This window comes from Triturus cristatus, chromosome 6, assembly GCF_964204655.1.
Source record: "Triturus cristatus chromosome 6, aTriCri1.1, whole genome shotgun sequence".
Lineage (NCBI taxonomy): Eukaryota > Metazoa > Chordata > Amphibia > Caudata > Salamandridae > Triturus > Triturus cristatus.
In genome coordinates, this window is record NC_140589.1 from 1633607867 (window position 1) to 1633627316 (window position 19450).

General features: G+C 46.3%; 1 protein-coding gene across 1 annotated transcript in view; it reads left to right on the forward strand.

Moving 5' to 3' along the window:
- LRPPRC (leucine rich pentatricopeptide repeat containing) overlaps positions 1 to 19450 on the forward strand; it is a 665201-nt gene that overhangs the window by 359616 nt on the left and 286135 nt on the right. The window contains exons 21-22 of the mRNA XM_085612780.1: positions 10236 to 10366; positions 11190 to 11275. Coding sequence (XP_085468906.1) covers positions 10236 to 10366; positions 11190 to 11275 — 217 coding nt within the window. The remainder of the gene's footprint in view (positions 1 to 10235; positions 10367 to 11189; positions 11276 to 19450) is intronic.

Sequence of the window (19450 nt, forward strand, 5' to 3'; positions counted from 1 at the left end):
ACCCCGTGAATATGTCATGCCACACTTGTCTTCGCACGGGTTATATTGCCCCATCTAACGTGCCTTCCTCGATGCCTATGTTATAACGCACAGTGCTATGCCATACATATTACAATCTGGGATCCATATCTTTGTCACAGTGCATATGCAACGTTACACTCCCCAGCACATATTTTATATTACAACTTTAGAGACTATTTAGGTTACACAACACTGCCCTGTGCATATTACACTCCAAGGCGCACATCGCATAGCACGCGCTAGTGCCTGTGCTATCTCACGCTCTCCAATGAATCTGTAATTGCGCACAATGTATTGCATATTATATTTCACGCCCGGTTCATCTTATATCACACTTTTTGGTGCATAGTTTATACCATACACTATATCTAGTTTTCATTTTCAATCGTGCTCTCAGGACTATGTTCTATATAACACTGTGTTCACCTACCCTTTTCACGGGCATTACATTTTGCGATAGGGGGTGGAGGGTCAGGGGGTGTTTCTGCCAAGTGAGCCCGGAGTCACAGTCACAAACGTCCTCTTCTTCCTGAATAAAAGTGATATTATGCTGCATACTTGTTCATATTTTAAGTAGTTCGTACAGACACACGTTTTAAAAACAATAAAGTTCCTAATACCCGCCTTCTCTGAACAGTTAGCTTGCTGCCCCATCCCCCTCCTCCCTATCCTCTGTTGTGTGAATCCATGGACTAGCCTCCTCCCTCCTGCCATGCATGGTCTGATGTGCTGCCACTGCCCTCAATTTAGTATGATGTACCAGTCCCCTCCTCCTGCCCTCCATTGCCCAATTCTATGCCCCATCATTGACCTCCTGCTTAAACTCTGTGCTTAGCTTGCTGCCCCTATTCTCCTTCCCCTGCCCTCCGATGTCTTTGTGCATGCCCTTGCTCCATCCTTTTTGCCCACCATGTTCCATGGACCTGCCACTCCTATCTACTCTGAGTGTTCTGTTGAGCTGCCACTCCCCTCCCACCTGCCTAGCATTGTCAGATGACTGTAACCTGTCCTTGCCACCTCCACCCTGCCTGTCCACATGCCATGCTCCTATCCTCTTCCTCCTGTCCTACATGGTTCATTGTACTGCCACACCCTTCTGCCCTCCCTGGTCTGTTGTGCTGCAACTGCTCCTCCTGCCTGCCCCGTGCGGTCTGTTGTGAGGCCCCTTCCCCTGAACTTTGTTGTCTGTGCACAGGACCTGACCCTCCCTTCTATCCTCCATCGTCCTTTGTGCATGCCCCTGCACCCTCCTTCTTGCCCATCATAGCCATTGTGCTGCCACTAACCCTCCCACTTGCCATGCATGGTCTTCTGTGCTGCCATGACCCCTCCCACCTTCCCTGTGTGGTCAGTTAGCTGCCCCTGACCCCCTCCCACCTTCCCTCCATGGTCTGTGTGTATGCCACCATAGTCTCATTGTTGCTCTCCATGGTGTGTCTTGTTTCTAGTGCCCATCCTGCCTGACCTCCATGGCTATCTAGCTGCTCCTGCCCTGCCCCCTTGCCCCCAGCCCTCTGTTTACATGTGCAGACCCCTACTCCCTCCCTCCTGGCATGTCTGTTCCATTATAATGCCCCTGATCCGTCCCTCCTGCCCTTTATGGTCTGTTATGCTGCAGCTTTCTCTCCTGTCTGTCCATTATGGTCAGCTAGCTACCATTGCCTCTTGCTCCTCTGTTCTCTGTTGTCCATGTGCATGGTCCTGTCCCCTCCCTCCTGCTTTCTATGGATTGTTGTGCTGCACTCCCGTCCCGCATGCCCTGTGTGGTGTATTGTGCTGCTGCAAACCCTGATGCCTGCCCTGCAGGGTCAGTTTGGTGCACCTCTCCATGTCCCTCCTGTCCTCTGTTATCCAAGTCCATGTCCCTACCCCATTTCCTTCCATGATCCAATGTACCATACTTGCGAACATTTTGAACTTGTTAAGAGGGAGATTTTGAAAAAAAACTGGGGTATTGATTTTCCCCTTTGAGTTACATTGAAAAAGAGGAGATTGTAGACAGGAGACAGATCAAATAAAGCCCATTTGAGCTTAAAAACATTGGACGTTTCCTGGCTGAATCGGGTCTGTTGGCATGTATGGTTGTACAACCATTGCCTCTTCCTTCTGCCCACAATGGTCTATTACATTGCCACAGCCTCTCTTGCAAGTCCTGTGTTGTTGGTTTGTTGCCCCTGCCCCCCTTTCCACTGCCCTCCATAGTCTGTTGTGCTGCCATGGCCCTTCCTGCCTGCTCAGTGTGGTTAAATTGTTGCCTTTGCACCCTCCTACCTGCCTTCAATTTTCAGAGTCCGTGCCCCTGGCCTCTGCCGCTCAACAGTATCCTAATGAACAACTAGATTGCTAATATTCTATATTTATTACAAAAGTGTGGAACGCCTGACGTCATCTTGATGTAATCAAAACTGTAATACCTAGAGCATTTCCTTTAGAAATTACATATATGAGAGGGTCATATTGGCATCAAAATTATGGTTAGTGCTTTAAAAGACTAAAATAAGGACATATTTTCTGAGTTTTCAAATAGCAACAAAGCACTTTTAAATTATTTGTTATCTTTATGTTTTTTTATCCAGTTGACCTCTTGATTAAATGTTGCACTTAGGGGAGAGGATGTGGTGTTACTTCCAGAAATGCAGACTTTGCAACTGGGGAACCAGGTTGGAGTTTCTGCTTCAGCTCGACATTCTGTGATTCTGGTCAAATCACTTAGTCTGCCCATGTCTACAACCAAAATGAATTTGTTTTTGTGTGATGTAACCAATGCTCATGTAAAGCACTCCAATACCTGACAAGTCTGCACTATATAACACTGCAAAAACACAAAATAATAAGTGTTTTGCACACTTCTGTCATTGGGCTATATTTGGGCTACATCTGGGTGATTTTGGGCTACATTTGGGCTCTTTTGTCTCCGGTGGCCATCTTGGGAGATTTATTTGTTATGAAGTTTCCTAATTTCCTCATGTACTGCAGTCTCCTCAGTAGGAAATGCTTTCAGTTTTTTACTTTGATTCTATGGCAAAATGAACCCCCTCATTGTGTTCCTTTTTAAATTAAATGTTTTAAGTGTTACCAGTTTATTCCAATCAAGATGGCTTCAGGTGTGTCCTACTTTTGTCATAATGAAGACAGTAAGCGCTCTAGTTGTTTTTAAGAACACTCTGGGATATTCTGTCATTGGGCTATACTTGGGCTACATCTGGGTGATATTTGGGCTACATTTGGGCTCTTTTGTCTCTGGTGGCCATCTTGGGAGACTTATTTGTTATGAAGTTTCCTAATTTCCTCATTTACTGCAGTCTCCTCAGTAGGAAATACTTTCAGTTTTTTACTTTGATTCCATCAAGAAGGCATTCAGATGTGTCACACATTTGCCATAAATTCAGAATGTTAGCACTCTTTTTGCTCATTAGATCACTGTAGTAAAGCTACTGCTCACCAGGGAAAACTGCTGCTTGTATTGAAAGTGCATGTTTCAGTCTGCATGTCAGAATTTTTTAATGAAATAAAAGAGGATTTCAGAAGTCAAAATGTGCCCTAGTTTTTCTTTCTGCAGCACTAATCATACTTGTTATGGAAAAATGAACCCCCTCATTTTGTTCCTTTTTAAATTAAATGTTTTAAGAGTGACCACTTTAATCCTAGCAAGATGGCTTCAGGTGTGCCATACGTTTATCATAAGTAGGACTGTTAGCGCTCTAGTTGTTCTTTGGAACACTCTGGGAAGCTGCAGTAGAACACAAAGGAATCAACTGACAGTCTCTGCCCTTGTTGAATGTACATATTTTACTGAGAATGTCAGACTTCATTCTCACATGACTGAGAAAGATAATGTGAATTTACAGAAAATAAGCTCTCAGTTTAGCTTATAGATCACCTTCCAAACCTCTGTGGGAAAAGCATGAGAAAATATTTTTCTCTCAATCATGATATCCCAGCAGAAGGCTTTTTCACATGGTGAAATCACCTTAGAACATACCACAATTCCTAAAATGAGTATGGTACCATCAACAAATGATTTATAATGTAACTAAAGTCTTAAAACCTTCTATTAACTGCAATGCTTTTTAATGAGGTGCTATCATGTATATTGGTCCCAAGATGGCTGCCAACACTTCTTGGATGAAGTGCTGACAGCCAATCGGATCTCAGGACGAGATGTGTGGTTAGGCTCCGCCCTCATATATGATTTTACTTTTGATTTTCTCAGGAACTACTGAACAGATTGACACCAGACCTGCAAAAGGCACTTCCCTGGGCTGAGGACTACCTCTCTGCCAAATTTCAAGTAATTCTGTTCAGCCGTTCGGGCTGTACCTTGGACTAAAGGTCCCTATGGAAAATTGCATGGGGAAAATGCGTTTTGGGACCCCCCTTTTTTCTCAGCCCCCGCTTGACGAATCCCCCCGAGACTTTCAGGGTAGGAGCGGAGCGCCCCACCTATTTTGAAAATTTCGCGAGGATTCGTCAACCGGCGCCAAAGTTATTCCAATTAGAATGTTGCGGATTTCCTATGGAAACACGGTCCTAACTATAACTATCTACTGGCGACCGCCAGTAGATATATATATATATATATATATATTACCTACTGGCGGTCGCCAGTAGGTAGTTCTAGTTAGGACCCTGTTTCCATAGGAAATCCGCAACATTCTATTTGGAATAACTTTGGCGCCGGTCGACGAATCCTCGCGAAATTTTCAAAACTAATAGGGCGCTACGCTCCGCTCCTACCCTGAAAGTCTCGGGGGGGGATTCGTCAAGCGGGGGCTGAGAAAAAAGGGGGGTCCCAAAACGCGTTTTCCCCATGCATTTTTCCATAGGACCTTTAGACACCGCTACAGCCCGAACGGCTGAACAGAATTACTTGTAATTTGGCAGAGAGGTAGTCCTCAGGTCAAGGAAGTGCCTTTTGTAGGTCTGGTGTAAATCTGTTCAGTAGTTCCTAAGAAAATAGCATTTAAATCAATATATATATCTGTAAGCGCGCTCCGAGCGCGCACCGTAAGCTTACCGTACGCGTACGGTGCCGTGCGCGAGCGCGATTCTGATTGGCTGTTAGATCTTAGTAAACATTCGAATCGGTCGAAACCAGGAAGTGTCGGCCGCCATTTTCTCTCTCGCACTCTGAGGGGGGGAGGAAAAACAAAGTTGGATATCATGAAAAGGGGCAGGCTAGACAGCTCCTAACCACCTAGCCTTGGTTATGGTGTCCCAGAAGGCCATCCAAGGCCAAAATTAATTTTTTTTTTTTTTTTTTAAAACGCCGAATGCGCTTACCGTACGCGTACGGCAAAAAATAAAATAAAAAAAAACAAAATCCATATTTCCCCCCTCCCCCCGTGTGCTAAAGGTGCCCGCAGGTCACCTTTTGTGCATTGCATATTAACTTTAGTGAACATTTAATAGATAACCTTTCACAACGAAGCGCATAATATGTCCTCCGTGTGCGTCGGTGCGCGAAGGGCATCGTGCGTACATGGCCCATCCAGCATAACGTGGGCACGCGGTGTGCGTAGCACACCGCGTGCCCACCGTGCGTGCATGGCACTAACTGCGTTAAGTGGGCGCGCGGTGCGCGAAGCGCACCGTGCGTGCACGGAACGAACTGCGTGAAGTGGGCGCGCACGGCACAAACTGCGTAAAGTAACTTAGCATTTAAAAAACCGTACAAATTCACTGAAAAAACCATAGGTTTCACACACGTTATAGTTAGGAATTAGCATTTAAAAAACCTTGCAAATTCACTGAAAAAACCATAGGTTTCACACAAGTTATAGTTAGCTGTACATTTCACTCGTAAAAAACCAATGAAATTCCACGTTATAGTTAGTGCAGGCAACTATAACTCACGCGACCGCAATCCTCTGCTGATGCTAATACTGTATTTAGACACTTATTTGCCCATGTCTTCTTCCATTAAATTTTAGCTATACATATATTACAAATATTTTTTTTTCATAAAGACACATATGTCATCAGCAGAAGATTGCGGTCGCGTGAGTTATAGTTGCCTGCACTAACTATAACGTGGAATTTCATTGTTTTTTTACGAGTGAAATGTACAGCTAACTATAACTTGTGTGAAACCTATGGTTTTTTCAGTGAATTTATATATATATATATATATATATATATATATATATATATATATATATATATATATATACACACACACACACACACGGTAGGGATAAACTGACAACCTAGGCCCTCTGCCCACCTACTAAGGTGGGGGGGGAAAAAAAAAAAAACTTGCCGCAATCTCGCTGGATCGTAAAATAAAAAAAGATGCCGACCAGGTCCGGTTTGTTTTATTAATGAAAAGGGGTCTTGCTACTCCCCTCTCCTAGACTTTATAGGCCCGAGGAAGCCCACCCCCAAGGCCAAAATTATTGAATGAGGGTGGGGGGTGCATCCCCCTCCCCAAGCCATCACACACCCTGGTAGCCCACCTCTGGGACCAAAATGATTGAATACGGGGAGGGGGAGGCCATGCTGCTCCCCTTCCCGAGCGGTCAAAGACCCGGGTAGCCCACCCATGGTGCCAAAAATTCTCAAAATGGGGAGTGGAATCGCACACCCCCCCTCCCCGAGCCATCACAGGCCCCAGAGAGCCAACCCCTGGGGTCGAAACTTGTCAAACAAAATAGCTGCTCCCTGCGGACGGGAGCAATGTTGGCTCCCACAGCAAGTAGGGCGCAGACTGAACCCACAGGGGTCTTGGTCTTCCATCTGTGGCTCCCAACATATGTATGGTGGGTGCCCTGGGTGGGCACAAGGGCACCCTCCTTTAATAATGTGGGCCTTGGGGCATGGGGTCACCTTGGTGGAAAAGGCTCAGAGGGGAGACGTGTGGCCCCCTTCCCTTTTATTTTAAGTAGTGGACCTGGGGGATGTGTACCCAGGGCCTATTGAGGTTTGGGGAGGGAGGCATGTGCCCCCATCTTAAAGAGAAAAAAACTGCCCTGGGTTTAGGGTTATCTGGGCCTAACAAGGCTGAGGTAGGGTGGCCCACGAAGGGTGGCCATGCAGCCCCTCATCTTCCTCAATAAAAAAAAAGGCCCTGGGGATGGGCTCCCTGGGGCCTGTAATGGCTTGGGGAGCAGGGCCACATTGACTATGATAAGCCTGGGCGGAGTTCGCGGAATTCTACAAAGTGTAAAAAAAACTCTGCTTCGCTATGCGAAGTTCCACGAGCAGCGGAGTGCGGTAGATAAATGCCGTTTGCTGTGATTTTCAGTGCCAGGTGCTTGTCAGCTCTGCAATCATCGCAAACGGCACCATGCACAGTGCAAGCGGGCACTGCTTAGTTTCTGCCGCAAGAGTAGATTTTCACTCAAGCGGTAGCTTTCTCAACGCAAACAGGCGGTTTCTCAACACAAGCAGTCACGAGCATGCGCGACCACTCGCAATGAGAAATCTGACCGCCTGCGTTGAGAAATCTCGCCAGGATGTTGATTTTCCAGGCTCGCGCTCGCCAACCTTGATGTTGACGATCGCGAACATGGAAAAATCTCGCCGGGAAGTGGATTTTTCTTGCTCGCCAACTTGACGTTGACTAACGCGAGCAAGGAAAAAAACTCCGCTACTCAAGCGAAGTTTCTCGGAACTTGTCAAGCTCTGTGTAATGCGGAGTGCACAACCGCCCAGACTTACTCTATACCAGTGACTACATGAGTAGCATAGTTGACATTAACAATCAACCACAGATATATGGGAAACCCTCATTGCATACGGTGTTCAGTCTGCATACAACTGTTCAGTGAAAGCCAAGTTCCTATAAATACTTAGCGTCTGTTCCAAAACGAATGCCCTACTACGGATAGCTTTTATCTGTAGCAAACTCATGACAGTCACCGAAATGACATTGAGAAATTAAGTTGGTCTGAGTAGTGAAGGGAGTCCTGTAAACAGAATTCACTCTTGGGAGAGAGTTTACTTTACCACACTGTTTGCAGTTGGTGAAATCGTCATTAGAAATATACTACAGAGTATTATAGAGTATCTACTAAGAACAGTGTACACTCATGCAACACTTGGCAAAAAAGACTCTACTTGGTTAAAATAAACAATGTCTGAAGGTGCTAAAGATTATACTACATGCAGCCTTTATACTGTGGTGAAAACTTTACAGATAAATCATCTTCTGAAGCAAAACAAGCACATGTATATAGATTAATACCTGATGCACACGGTCTTCTATTTTACATGGAAATTGCCATGCTGAGATGATTCTGTCTAATAACTGAAGGCTGATTACAATACTTAGTATGTTTCATGCAGAATCTTTGCCCTGTTGCAAACTTTTTCTACAGAGCCTAAAAACGTATGTGGCACATGCTAAACTCAAGTTGTCTACTGTCACCTTCACACAGGGTTACTCTTCAGTGAAAACATTTGTAACTCTTTGTAAATACTTACACCCATTAGCCGGAATAGGCTTTAAGACATTAGCTAAAGAAGTACTATGGTAGTTACGCGTCACTATGTAAACTATAAATCAAACTAACATCGTCGTCATTGGATAATGTCATCAGCGATGTTATCAATGATGTTATTTGAGATGTCATCAGTGATGTCATAAATTATGTCATAGAACGTGTCATGAGTAATATATGAGGTCATAAGCAGTGCATGGCGGGGTGCAAGTTATAGTTAGCTGTGCTAACTGTAACTGATGAATTTCTGTGTGTTTTTTTTTAGTTCAAAATGTTAATGTTGTCACTGACATGTTCACCTAACTAACGTTACCTTAACCTTTATTTTTTTCAGTATAGATTGATAGATATTATTCTACATCTTTAAATGCAAGTGGTTAGGAAACCGTGTCTATTTGAAAGTAAAATAGAATAGGGAAACCAGTCTCAAATCGAAATAGAGATGCATACAAATATTTGTTCTCTCTTACCCATCATTTGCTTTTTGGAGACTCAAAGCATAGCACTCAAATGAATGAATACTCTTCTAAGACCATTAAATCCAGACTTCGATTAGTAGAGGTAGATTAATTTGATGTACACCTTGAATGGCATGTTTTGGAGTTTGCTCGACTTTGTTTGTAATCTTCAACGTGAATGATGGCAACAGCGGTGATAGGTTTGTCATACATGCCAAATGTCCTTTCAAGCCAAGGCTCAGGTCTCTCCTATCCAGATTGTCAGGCAACTGATACACGAAGCCGTCATTTGCAAGTCAAATCTGACTGGCTTGTTAATGTGATGATTGAAATTCCATTTTCCTGCTGGAGGCGGAAAAGCACTTTCTGAGATGAAGGGGCTCCTGACTCTTTCAGGCAGGCGTCCAGCTGTAGCGCATATTCATTTAGGAGTACGCTTGCAATTTGTGGGATATCACCAGCCTCTTGTCCAATTCCTTGTTCGGTGTGAGCCTCGGCCATACCCGTGGCTTCACAAAGAGCTTGCACTGTGCGCAAGATGACAGAAGGGTACTCCGCGTAGCGGATAATCTTCTGCATTAGTAGTCGCTGGTTGTTTGGAGCCCGGGTACGGTTACATTATATTTAAATTAGGTACAAATCAAACTCCATTTTAAATGCAGGTATGCGGTTGAGTTCTCTTTCCAATTGCTAACTACGGGAACTCTGACAGCGGGCGCTAGAAATGATAAGAGTTGAATTTACTCTTAGTATGGTGACCAACACCCTTCTGTTCACGTCTGTGCATGGTCAGCATAAGATATTGGTTTGCTGCATTTCACACAGAGAATTACAAAAAAAAGAAAACATGTGGAGATCTGTGGTCAGTTGGACATCCAGGTGTTTATTGAATGAGCACACGTCAAACACAAAAGAATTCGAATCCAGTGCAGAATGTTGGTAGTGTATTGAACGGTTTTTGTGACCACAGTATTCCTCTTGCGTGTTTGTGCTGGTCTTGATTCTCACTGGTTTGAATGGCACCTTTTATTCTGCCTTCCTCTCTCACCATTGGATAAATATCATGGCAGATTGGCACAACTCCAAGGTGGTTTTGTTAAGCATTTCTGCAGTGGTAGCTCATGACAGTGCCCTTCTGTGGCATGTCGAGCAACGACCAGAGATATGTTTAGAAGACAAAGGTCTGACTTACGGCGGAATAGAAAACCCATTATGTGTCCAAAGAGTCCATAAAGGGTGGGTTTCTAAGGCTAGGTGCTTTCTTGTTCTCCGAGGTGTACATCTCACCTTTGTGTTCTTCTCGCCCCTTTAGAACCTGCAAAAAGCACTTGAGGTGAAAGGCAAGTATGAAGCAGACATGGTTGTCGGTGGTTATGCAGCCTTAATCAACGCGTGTTGTCGCCACGATAATGTAGAAGAGGCGCTGAACCTGAAGCAAGAAGTGTAAGTACATGCACAAAAACATGTCCAACACATGTAGGATGGGGTACAGACTGGGCAAAACAGGGAGCCTGTGAATATATAGAGCTCTCAGATGACCTCCGTAAGTTTAGGCTTTGTAGCTACAGTAATGTTTTATAATTGCTCTTTAGTTCAAGCCAGCCTTTTATTGTAAATAGGCGCTGGAGCTATTAACACTTCTTCACAAGGCATCACGTGGCAGCTGTGTCTCGTTATCTTTTTACTGCTCACTAGGTGTCGGATTTGGGATCTACCATGCCAGTTGTTCTAAATATTTTATGTTTTGTATTGTTGTATTTGTTATCAAAATGACATGGTAAAGAGGCACTATTCTTTAATTGTTTAACTTCTGTAAAACATAGCTCCAGAAAAGCACAGTTCACCGCCCTGAGGTCACAGGTTGTGAGGACTACCGTGGGATATTTACCACACCAGGGGCAAGGTATTGTAGTCCGCATAGTAAATACCTTCTATTCCAAGTTTTCAGTTTGAAAATGAAACATTTGACACGCACAATCGGGTTTTAACCCACTGGATTCCGCATGCCTTGCCTTTATTGCAGGCCTTTCCTCAGATAAATTACCTTCCGAAACATGCCAGGGCAAAACAGCAGGGAACTCGGAGCTCCCATCTGTACCCCAATCTCTGTCGGCACACGGATGGGAATGTATCCCACAAATGATAATCGTGTCCTCAGTAGTGTTGTGTTATGAAGGCAGTTATAGGGGAGCTTCAGACGTATGACTCTTATGAAGTGTTGTCTCCGTTTTCCACTCAGTTCATAATCTATATTCTTCTTTTCCAGCCTCCGTAAAGACTCGTCGGTCGCTCTGGACACAAACAAGTACTTGTCTCTGGTGAAGGCCTGTGCCAAGCACGGTCGGCTGGACGGTAAGGCCCTTTCCTCCGCGCCCGTGTTTACGTGCTGTATAATAAAGGTGTCTTGCCACGTGAATTCAACTCCGAGTTGATAGTAATGGTGTATCATGTCCTGCAAAGTGCCCGGACATTTTGCATACACATTTGCATGTGAATTCGCCTCGAGCTGCTTGGACAGTGCAGGCCATTAGTTGTAATGGCCTGGCAAGCTTGTCATTTACATTTGCACAGCTGACTGCTTTTTGCATTTCTGCGGCTCATGTTTATTAGCGCCGCTGTTTGGATTGAGTTTGAAGATCATGGCTTATGGCACAAATTGCGTCTGTGCCCGGACTAATGGCTTTGTTTATGAATAAGAAGGGCTGAAGGCTGCGCGCACAACCTGCAAGTGTAATTTTTCCGTTAAGGGCCAGCGCGAGCAGAGAAACCCACCCAGCGTCCCCTCCCCCACCGCGCAAACACGTCTGAAGTATTTGCGCGGTGCAGTGGCTGAGGTAAATTGGTCTCGTCAACAATATTCAGGTGTTTCTGGGGATAAATAAAGGATACACGATTCAGCAGCTTCGCCCCGTTTCTACCCGCAGAGTGCTCTGTCCGCAGGCCTAAAGTCATTTGTGGCTGTATTGCCCCCACGCACATTTAGAAAGCCGGGAATGCAGCTTTTTAGGACTTGGAAAACTCTGAAAGAAATATAGAGAACATTTTGGAGAAAAAGAAATCTAATTTTGCGACAGTTAGTAAGAGTAAACGGTTTGCCTACCGTGACCATCAAAAAGTAGTTTTGCTGGTTTAATGCCTTTTCTGTAGATGCTATAATCCCAATGCAAAAGTAAACAAGCATTTGCAATGCAATAGGTCTCGCATTTATTGGAGTTGGAGCTATTGGTATTGTAAATAACAAATCCTTTCTATTTAAGTATTCAAAAAGTAATCCCAAAAAAAATGCATTGTTATGTGCAATGCCAATATCTCAAACTCGTGTCAATGCGAGATCTAGTGCATTGCAAATGCCTGTTTTTAAATGCGAGACCTATTGCAGTGTAAATGCTTGTTTCAGTACTGCGTGCTTTTTAAAAGTTGTAGTCAATACTCAAAATGGAATCCATGTTATCCGCGTTCCCAGTGCTCCTTTATGTTTAATGGCCTAAATGAATCACAATGTTTAAAGCAGATTGCTAAATAGGATCTCCAGCCCCGAGGACAATGTCTCACTTCATGGTGGACAGTGTGTACCCTGTTTTCATGCAGTGCCAAGACGGGGTTAACTAATGCAGTGAGTGAGGTCTGTTAGCCTCCGAGGATCAAAGCATTCCTTGCAACAGTGCGCGCTGTGGCACGGTGTTGCCATGTGTACAGCACACACTTTGCAACAGCAAGATGGTTTGAAAGTTGGGGGTGACTTTCTAAATTTTCCAGAGTGTTCATCGGGTTTGTTGACAGCGTATTTATGCTGTCAGCCCAAAAATTGTTTGTGGTTGTGTGTGGTTGTGTGTGTGTGTGGTTGTGTGTGTGTGTGGTTGTGTGTGGTTGTGTGTGTGTGTGGTTGAGTGTGTGTGTGTGGTTGAGTGTGTGTGTGTGGTTGAGTGTGTGTGTGTGGTTGAGTGTGTGTGTGGTTGAGTGTGTGTGTGGTTGAGTGTGTGTGTGGTTGAGTGTGTGTGTGGTTGAGTGTGTGTGTGGTTGAGTGTGTGTGTGGTTGAGTGTGTGTGTGGTTGAGTGTGTGTGGTTGAGTGTGTGTGGTTGAGTGTGTGTGGTTGAGTGTGTGTGGTTGAGTGTGTGTGGTTGAGTGTGTGTGGTTGAGTGTGTGGTTTTGTGTGTGGTTGGTTGAGTGTGTGTGGTTGAGTGTGTGTGGTTGAGTGTGTGTGGTTGAGTGTGTGTGGTTGAGTGTGTGTGGTTGTGTGTGTGTGTGGTTGTGTGTGTGTGTGTTTGGTTGTGTGTGTGTTTGGTTGTGTGTTTGGTTGTGTGTGTGTGTGTGTTTGGTTGTGGTTTTTTGTTCCGTTAGTGTGTGTGGTTGAGTGTGTGTGTGGTTGAGTGTGTGTGGTTGTCGTTGTACTAAAACACTCACATGAATGGATCGGTTTGGCAGCGTGAAACCTTTACAGCGTTTGTCAATAGCCACCTTGGGCAGTGCTTGTGTATACCCATGGCGCGCTCTAATGAGCACCGGCACAGATCTGAATGCGCGCTGTGTGCGCGTTGTACTAAAACACTCACATGAATGGATGTGTTTGGCAGCGTGAAACCTATACAGCGTTTGTTAATAGCCACCTTGGCCAGTGCCTGTGTATACCCATGGCGCGCTGTAATGAGCACCGGCACAGAACTGAAAGTGCGCTGTGTGCGCGTTGTACTAAAACACTCACATGAATGTATCGGTTTGGCAGCGGCTGAGGGGGGGGGCTTGCTTAATGAGACAGTGTGAGGAGCCATAGCCAGAAATACGATGTTGGTGCCATTCCGATAATAAACGGAGCCCTTTAAAGTTTTAAACTTGTGCCTTTCCATTTTTTGGGAGGGTGGGGGAGGATGGGGGAGTTTGTTCTGAACATGCAAGTCCGACTTTGTATTCTCCACAGTTCACGGGGCCCACAGGCTAGAGTGCAATGGGCTGTAAGTCTGTAAGCAATAGAATGTGTACATTTCTGTGTTAGAACTGTGGCTACACGCAAAACTGTGCGCGTGCTCTGTATATCAATGTATTGTTTTTTGGGTAGCGGCTTGAAACCCATTCAGTGTTTGTCAATAGCCACCTTGGGCAACGTCTGTGTATACCTATGGCGCGCTGTAATTCGCACCGGCACAGAACTGAAAGTGCGCTGTGTGCGCGATGTAGTAAAACACTCACATGAATGGATCGGTTTTGCAGCGTGAAACCTAAACAGCGTTTGTCAATAGCCACCTTGGGCAGTGCTTGTGTATACCCATGGCGCGCTGTACTGAGCACCGGCACAGATCTGAAAGCGCGCTGTGTGCGCGTTGTACTAAAACACTCACATGAATGGATCGGTTTGGCAGCGTGAAACCTATACAGCGTTTGTCAATAGCCACCTTGGGCAGTGCTTGTGTATACCCATGGCGCGCTGTAATGAGCACCGGCACAGATCTGAAAGCGCGCTGTGTGCGCGTTGTACTAAAACACTCACATGAATGGATGTGTTTAGCAGCGTCAAACCTATACAGCGTTTGTTAATAGCCATGTTGGGCAGCGTCTCTGTATACCTATGGCGCGCTGTAATCAGCACCGGCACAGAACTGAAAGCGTGCTGTGTGCGCGTTGTACTAAAACACTCACATGTATGGATCGGTTTTGCTGCGTGAAGCCTATACAGCGTTTGTCAATAGCCACCTTGGGCAGTGGCTGTGTATACCTATGGCGCGCTGTAATGAGCACCGGCACAGAACTGAAAGTGCGCTGTGTGCGCGTTGTACTGAAACACTCACATGAATGGATCGGTTTTGCAGCGTGAAACCTATACAGCGTTTGTCAATAGCCACGTTCGGCAGTGCTTGTGTATACCCATGGCGCGCTGTAATGAGCACCGGCACATATCTGAAACCGCGCTGTGTGCGCGTTGTACTAAAACACTCCCATGAATGGATGTGTTTGGCAGCGTGAAACCTATACAGCGTTTAATAGCCACCTTGGGCAGTGCTTGTGTATACCCATGGCGCGCTGTAATGAGCACCGGCACAGATCTGAAAGCGCGCTGTGTGCGCGTTGTACTAAAACACTCCCATGAATGGATGTGTTTGGCAGCGTGAAACCTATACAGCGTTTGTTAATAGCCACCTTGGGCAGTGCCTGTGTATACCCATGGCGCGCTGTAATGAGCACCGGCACAGAACTGAAAGTGCGCTGTGTGCGCGTTGTACTAAAACACTCACATGAATGGATCGGTTTGGCAGCGTGAAACCTATACAGCGTTTGTCAATAGCCACCTTGGGCAGTGCTTGTGTATACCCATGGCGCACTGTAATGAGCACCGGCACAGATCTGAAAGCGCGCTGTGTGCGCGTTGTACTAAAACACTCACATGAATGGATGTGTTTGGCAGCGTGAAACCTATACAGCGTTTGTTAATAGCCACCTTGGGCAGTGCCTGTGTATACCCATGGCGCGCTGCAATGAGCACCGGCACAGAACTGAAAGTGCGCTGTGTGCGCGTTGTACTAAAACACTCACATGAATGGATCGGTTTGGCAGCGTGAAACCTATTCAGCGTTTGTCAATAGCCACCTTGGGCAGTGCCTGTGTATACCCATGGCGCGCTGTAATGAGCACCGGCACCGAACTGAAAGTGCGCTGTGTGCGCGTTGTACTAAAACACTCACATGAATGGATCGATTTGGCAGCGTGAAACCTATTCAGCGTTTGTCAATAGCCACCTTGGGCAGTGCCGGTGTATACCCATGGCGCGCTGTAATCAGCACCGGCACAGAACTGAAAGCGTGCTGTGTGCGCGTTGTACTAAAACACTCACATGTATGGATCGGTTTTGCTGCGTGAAGCCTATACAGCGTTTGTCAATAGCCACCTTGGGCAGTGGCTGTGTATACCTATGGCGCGCTGTAATGAGCACCGGCACAGAACTGAAAGTGCGCTGTGTGCGCGTTGTACTGAAACACTCACATGAATGGATCGGTTTTGCAGCGTGAAACCTATACAGCGTTTGTCAATAGCCACGTTCGGCAGTGCTTGTGTATACCCATGGCGCGCTGTAATGAGCACCGGCACATATCTGAAACCGCGCTGTGTGCGCGTTGTACTAAAACACTCCCATGAATGGATGTGTTTGGCAGCGTGAAACCTATACAGCGTTTAATAGCCACCTTGGGCAGTGCTTGTGTATACCCATGGCGCGCTGTAATGAGCACCGGCACAGATCTGAAAGCGCGCTGTGTGCGCGTTGTACTAAAACACTCCCATGAATGGATGTGTTTGGCAGCGTGAAACCTATACAGCGTTTGTTAATAGCCACCTTGGGCAGTGCCTGTGTATACCCATGGCGCGCTGTAATGAGCACCGGCACAGAACTGAAAGTGCGCTGTGTGCGCGTTGTACTAAAACACTCACATGAATGGATCGGTTTGGCAGCGTGAAACCTATACAGCGTTTGTCAATAGCCACCTTGGGCAGTGCTTGTGTATACCCATGGCGCACTGTAATGAGCACCGGCACAGATCTGAAAGCGCGCTGTGTGCGCGTTGTACTAAAACACTCACATGAATGGATGTGTTTGGCAGCGTGAAACCTATACAGCGTTTGTTAATAGCCACCTTGGGCAGTGCCTGTGTATACCCATGGCGCGCTGCAATGAGCACCGGCACAGAACTGAAAGTGCGCTGTGTGCGCGTTGTACTAAAACACTCACATGAATGGATCGGTTTGGCAGCGTGAAACCTATTCAGCGTTTGTCAATAGCCACCTTGGGCAGTGCCTGTGTATACCCATGGCGCGCTGTAATGAGCACCGGCACCGAACTGAAAGTGCGCTGTGTGCGCGTTGTACTAAAACACTCACATGAATGGATCGATTTGGCAGCGTGAAACCTATTCAGCGTTTGTCAATAGCCACCTTGGGCAGTGCCGGTGTATACCCATGGCGCGCTGTAATCAGCACCGGCACAGAACTGAAAGTGCGCTGTGTACACGTTGTACTCAAACACTCACATGAATGTATCGGTTTGGCAGCGGCTGAGGGGGGGGCTTGCTTAATGAGACAGTGTGAGGAGCCATAGCCAGAAATACGATGTTGGTGCCATTCCGATAATAAACAGAGCCCTTTAAAGTTTAAACTTGTGCCTTTCCATTTTTTGGGAGGGTGGGGGGAGGATGGCGGAGTTTGTGCTGAACATGTGAGTCCGATTTTGTATTCTCCACAGTTCACGGGGCCCACAGGCTAGAGTGCAATGGGCTGTAAGTCTGTAAGCAATAGAATGTGTACATTTCTGTGTTAGAACTGTGGCTACACGCAAAACTGTGCACGTGCTCTGTATATCAATGTATTGTTTTTTGGGTAGCGGCTTGAAACCCATTCAGTGTTTGTCAATAGCCACCTTGGGCAACGTCTGTGTATACCCATGGCGTGCTGTAATGAGCACCGGCACAGAACTGAAAGTGCGCTGTGTGCGCGTTGTACTAAAACACTCACATGAATGGATCGGTTTGGCAGCGTGAAACCTATACAGCGTTTGTTAATAGCCACCTTGGGCAGTGCCTGTGTATACCCATGGCGCGCTGTAATCCGCACCGGCACAGAACTGAAAGTGCGCTGTGTACGCGTTGTACTAAAACACTCACATGAATGGATCGGTTTGGCAGCGGCTGAGGGGGGGGGGCTTGCTTAATGAGACAGTGTGAGGAGCCATAGCCAGAAATACGATGTTGGTGCCATTCCGATAATAAACGGAGCCCTTTAAAGTTTTAAACTTGTGCCTTTCCATTTTTTGGGAGGGTGGGGGAGGATGGGGGAGTTTGTGCTGAACATGCGAGTCCGACTTTGTATTCTCCACAGTTCACGGGGCCCACAGGCTAGAGTGCAATGGGCTTGAAGTCTGTAAGCAATAGAATGTGTACCTTTCTGTGGTAGAACTGTGACTACACGCAAAACTGAACAGTGTTTGTAGTGCGCCTCGAGGCGTGTGCACGCGGGGTGGGAGTTCTGCTCGGATTGAAAGTGCCACGCATGGCCCGGGGCCACCTGGCAGCCGTGACTCACTCCTTTGGGAAGCTTCTGGCACTGATGGAGCAGTAAGTGCGAGTGAGAGCGGGAGGAGCTTGTGAAGTGGGAGAACGGAGAAAAAGTACGGAAGGTGAAAAGGAAGCAAGGAGAGGGAGAAAGGGGCAAAGAGGGGTCAAAAGGAGGGTGCAAGGGAGGTACATGGGGAGCAAAGAGCGCGACCCCATGAGGAGAACAGGACACATGGAGAGGGCGAAAAGAGTGGGTGGGGTTACAGGTTATAGAGAAAGACCTAAAGCGAGTGCTTACGGGAACACATAAGAATGCCATTAATCAAGCAGGATGGCTCTGTCTCCCTTCACGCCCAGGGAGGAGGGAGATGCGAGCAGAGCATCAAAGGGCTGGGTGAGAAGGGAGGGGGGAATGCAAGGGTCAACGCGGCGAAAGTGAAAGTACTCCAGCAGAGCATCAAAGGGCTGGGTGAGAAGGGAGGGGGAAATGCAATGAGCAGAGGAGCAGCTGTGCACGTGCATGTGATCTCGTGCACTCAAGGTTTAGGCCAGCCAAAAGTGTGGGTAGCACTTTGAAATTCCCACATATAAAATGTCTCTTTCGAGCCTTTGGCTCGCGAGACCTAAAAAGATGCCACGGTACAATGAATTTGTACTGCGGGGGGGAATTGTTGAACTAATCTAACCCATTAACTGGTGTAAGTGAGCGGATTGTAACGGTTACGGTCATTAATTTATATCCCCACACATTGTGTTTTTTAATTTTGGAATATTTTGGGTTTTATTTTTAGGCAAAAAAATGGATACATTAGCAGTAGAGACTAGCTGAATCTTCAGTCCATATATGACAACTTACTGTCATGTACTATTTAAAATGCATGACTTATTTTCGTTCAAGAAATGACGTTTAACAACTCTTCCTGCAGCCCACACTTTGATGCAGAAGCAAACGCCCGAAGTGTGGTGTGGCTGCAGAAACGGCAGCTTATGACGCTCACTGCTGCAGACCCGTCCTCAACCGTAGGACAGCCACCCATGCGTCATTACTCAACCCCCAGCATAGATATATTTGGCGAGCATTTGAGACGTTGAGGAATGTTTGGTCATTTAGGGAAAATGTACTCCGAAATCAAGATTATAATGCTTGGAGCGTGCCATAATGAGCAGTAGGCCCCCGGCTCCCCTGCTTCACTTATGGACCTATAAACCACTTAACCCGTGTATACATTTGTGACATTTGGGATCGTGGAGGGGAGAGTAAAGTTGACAGGCATTGTGCTGCACTACAAGTGGGGCACAGTGGTTACTAATGTCCCCTACATGTAATCTGTGGCCCCATACCCAGTAAAACATCTCTTGACTTAGAACTTCAGTAAGTCTTGTACCCGCTCTGCAGCCAATGAAGCTTGCAAGTTCTGCGTTTTCTGTCAATGGCTCACAGGCTGTGATACACAACCCTCAAATGGATTGTTTTTTCTCCAGATCTGGCCGCAGGCCCCT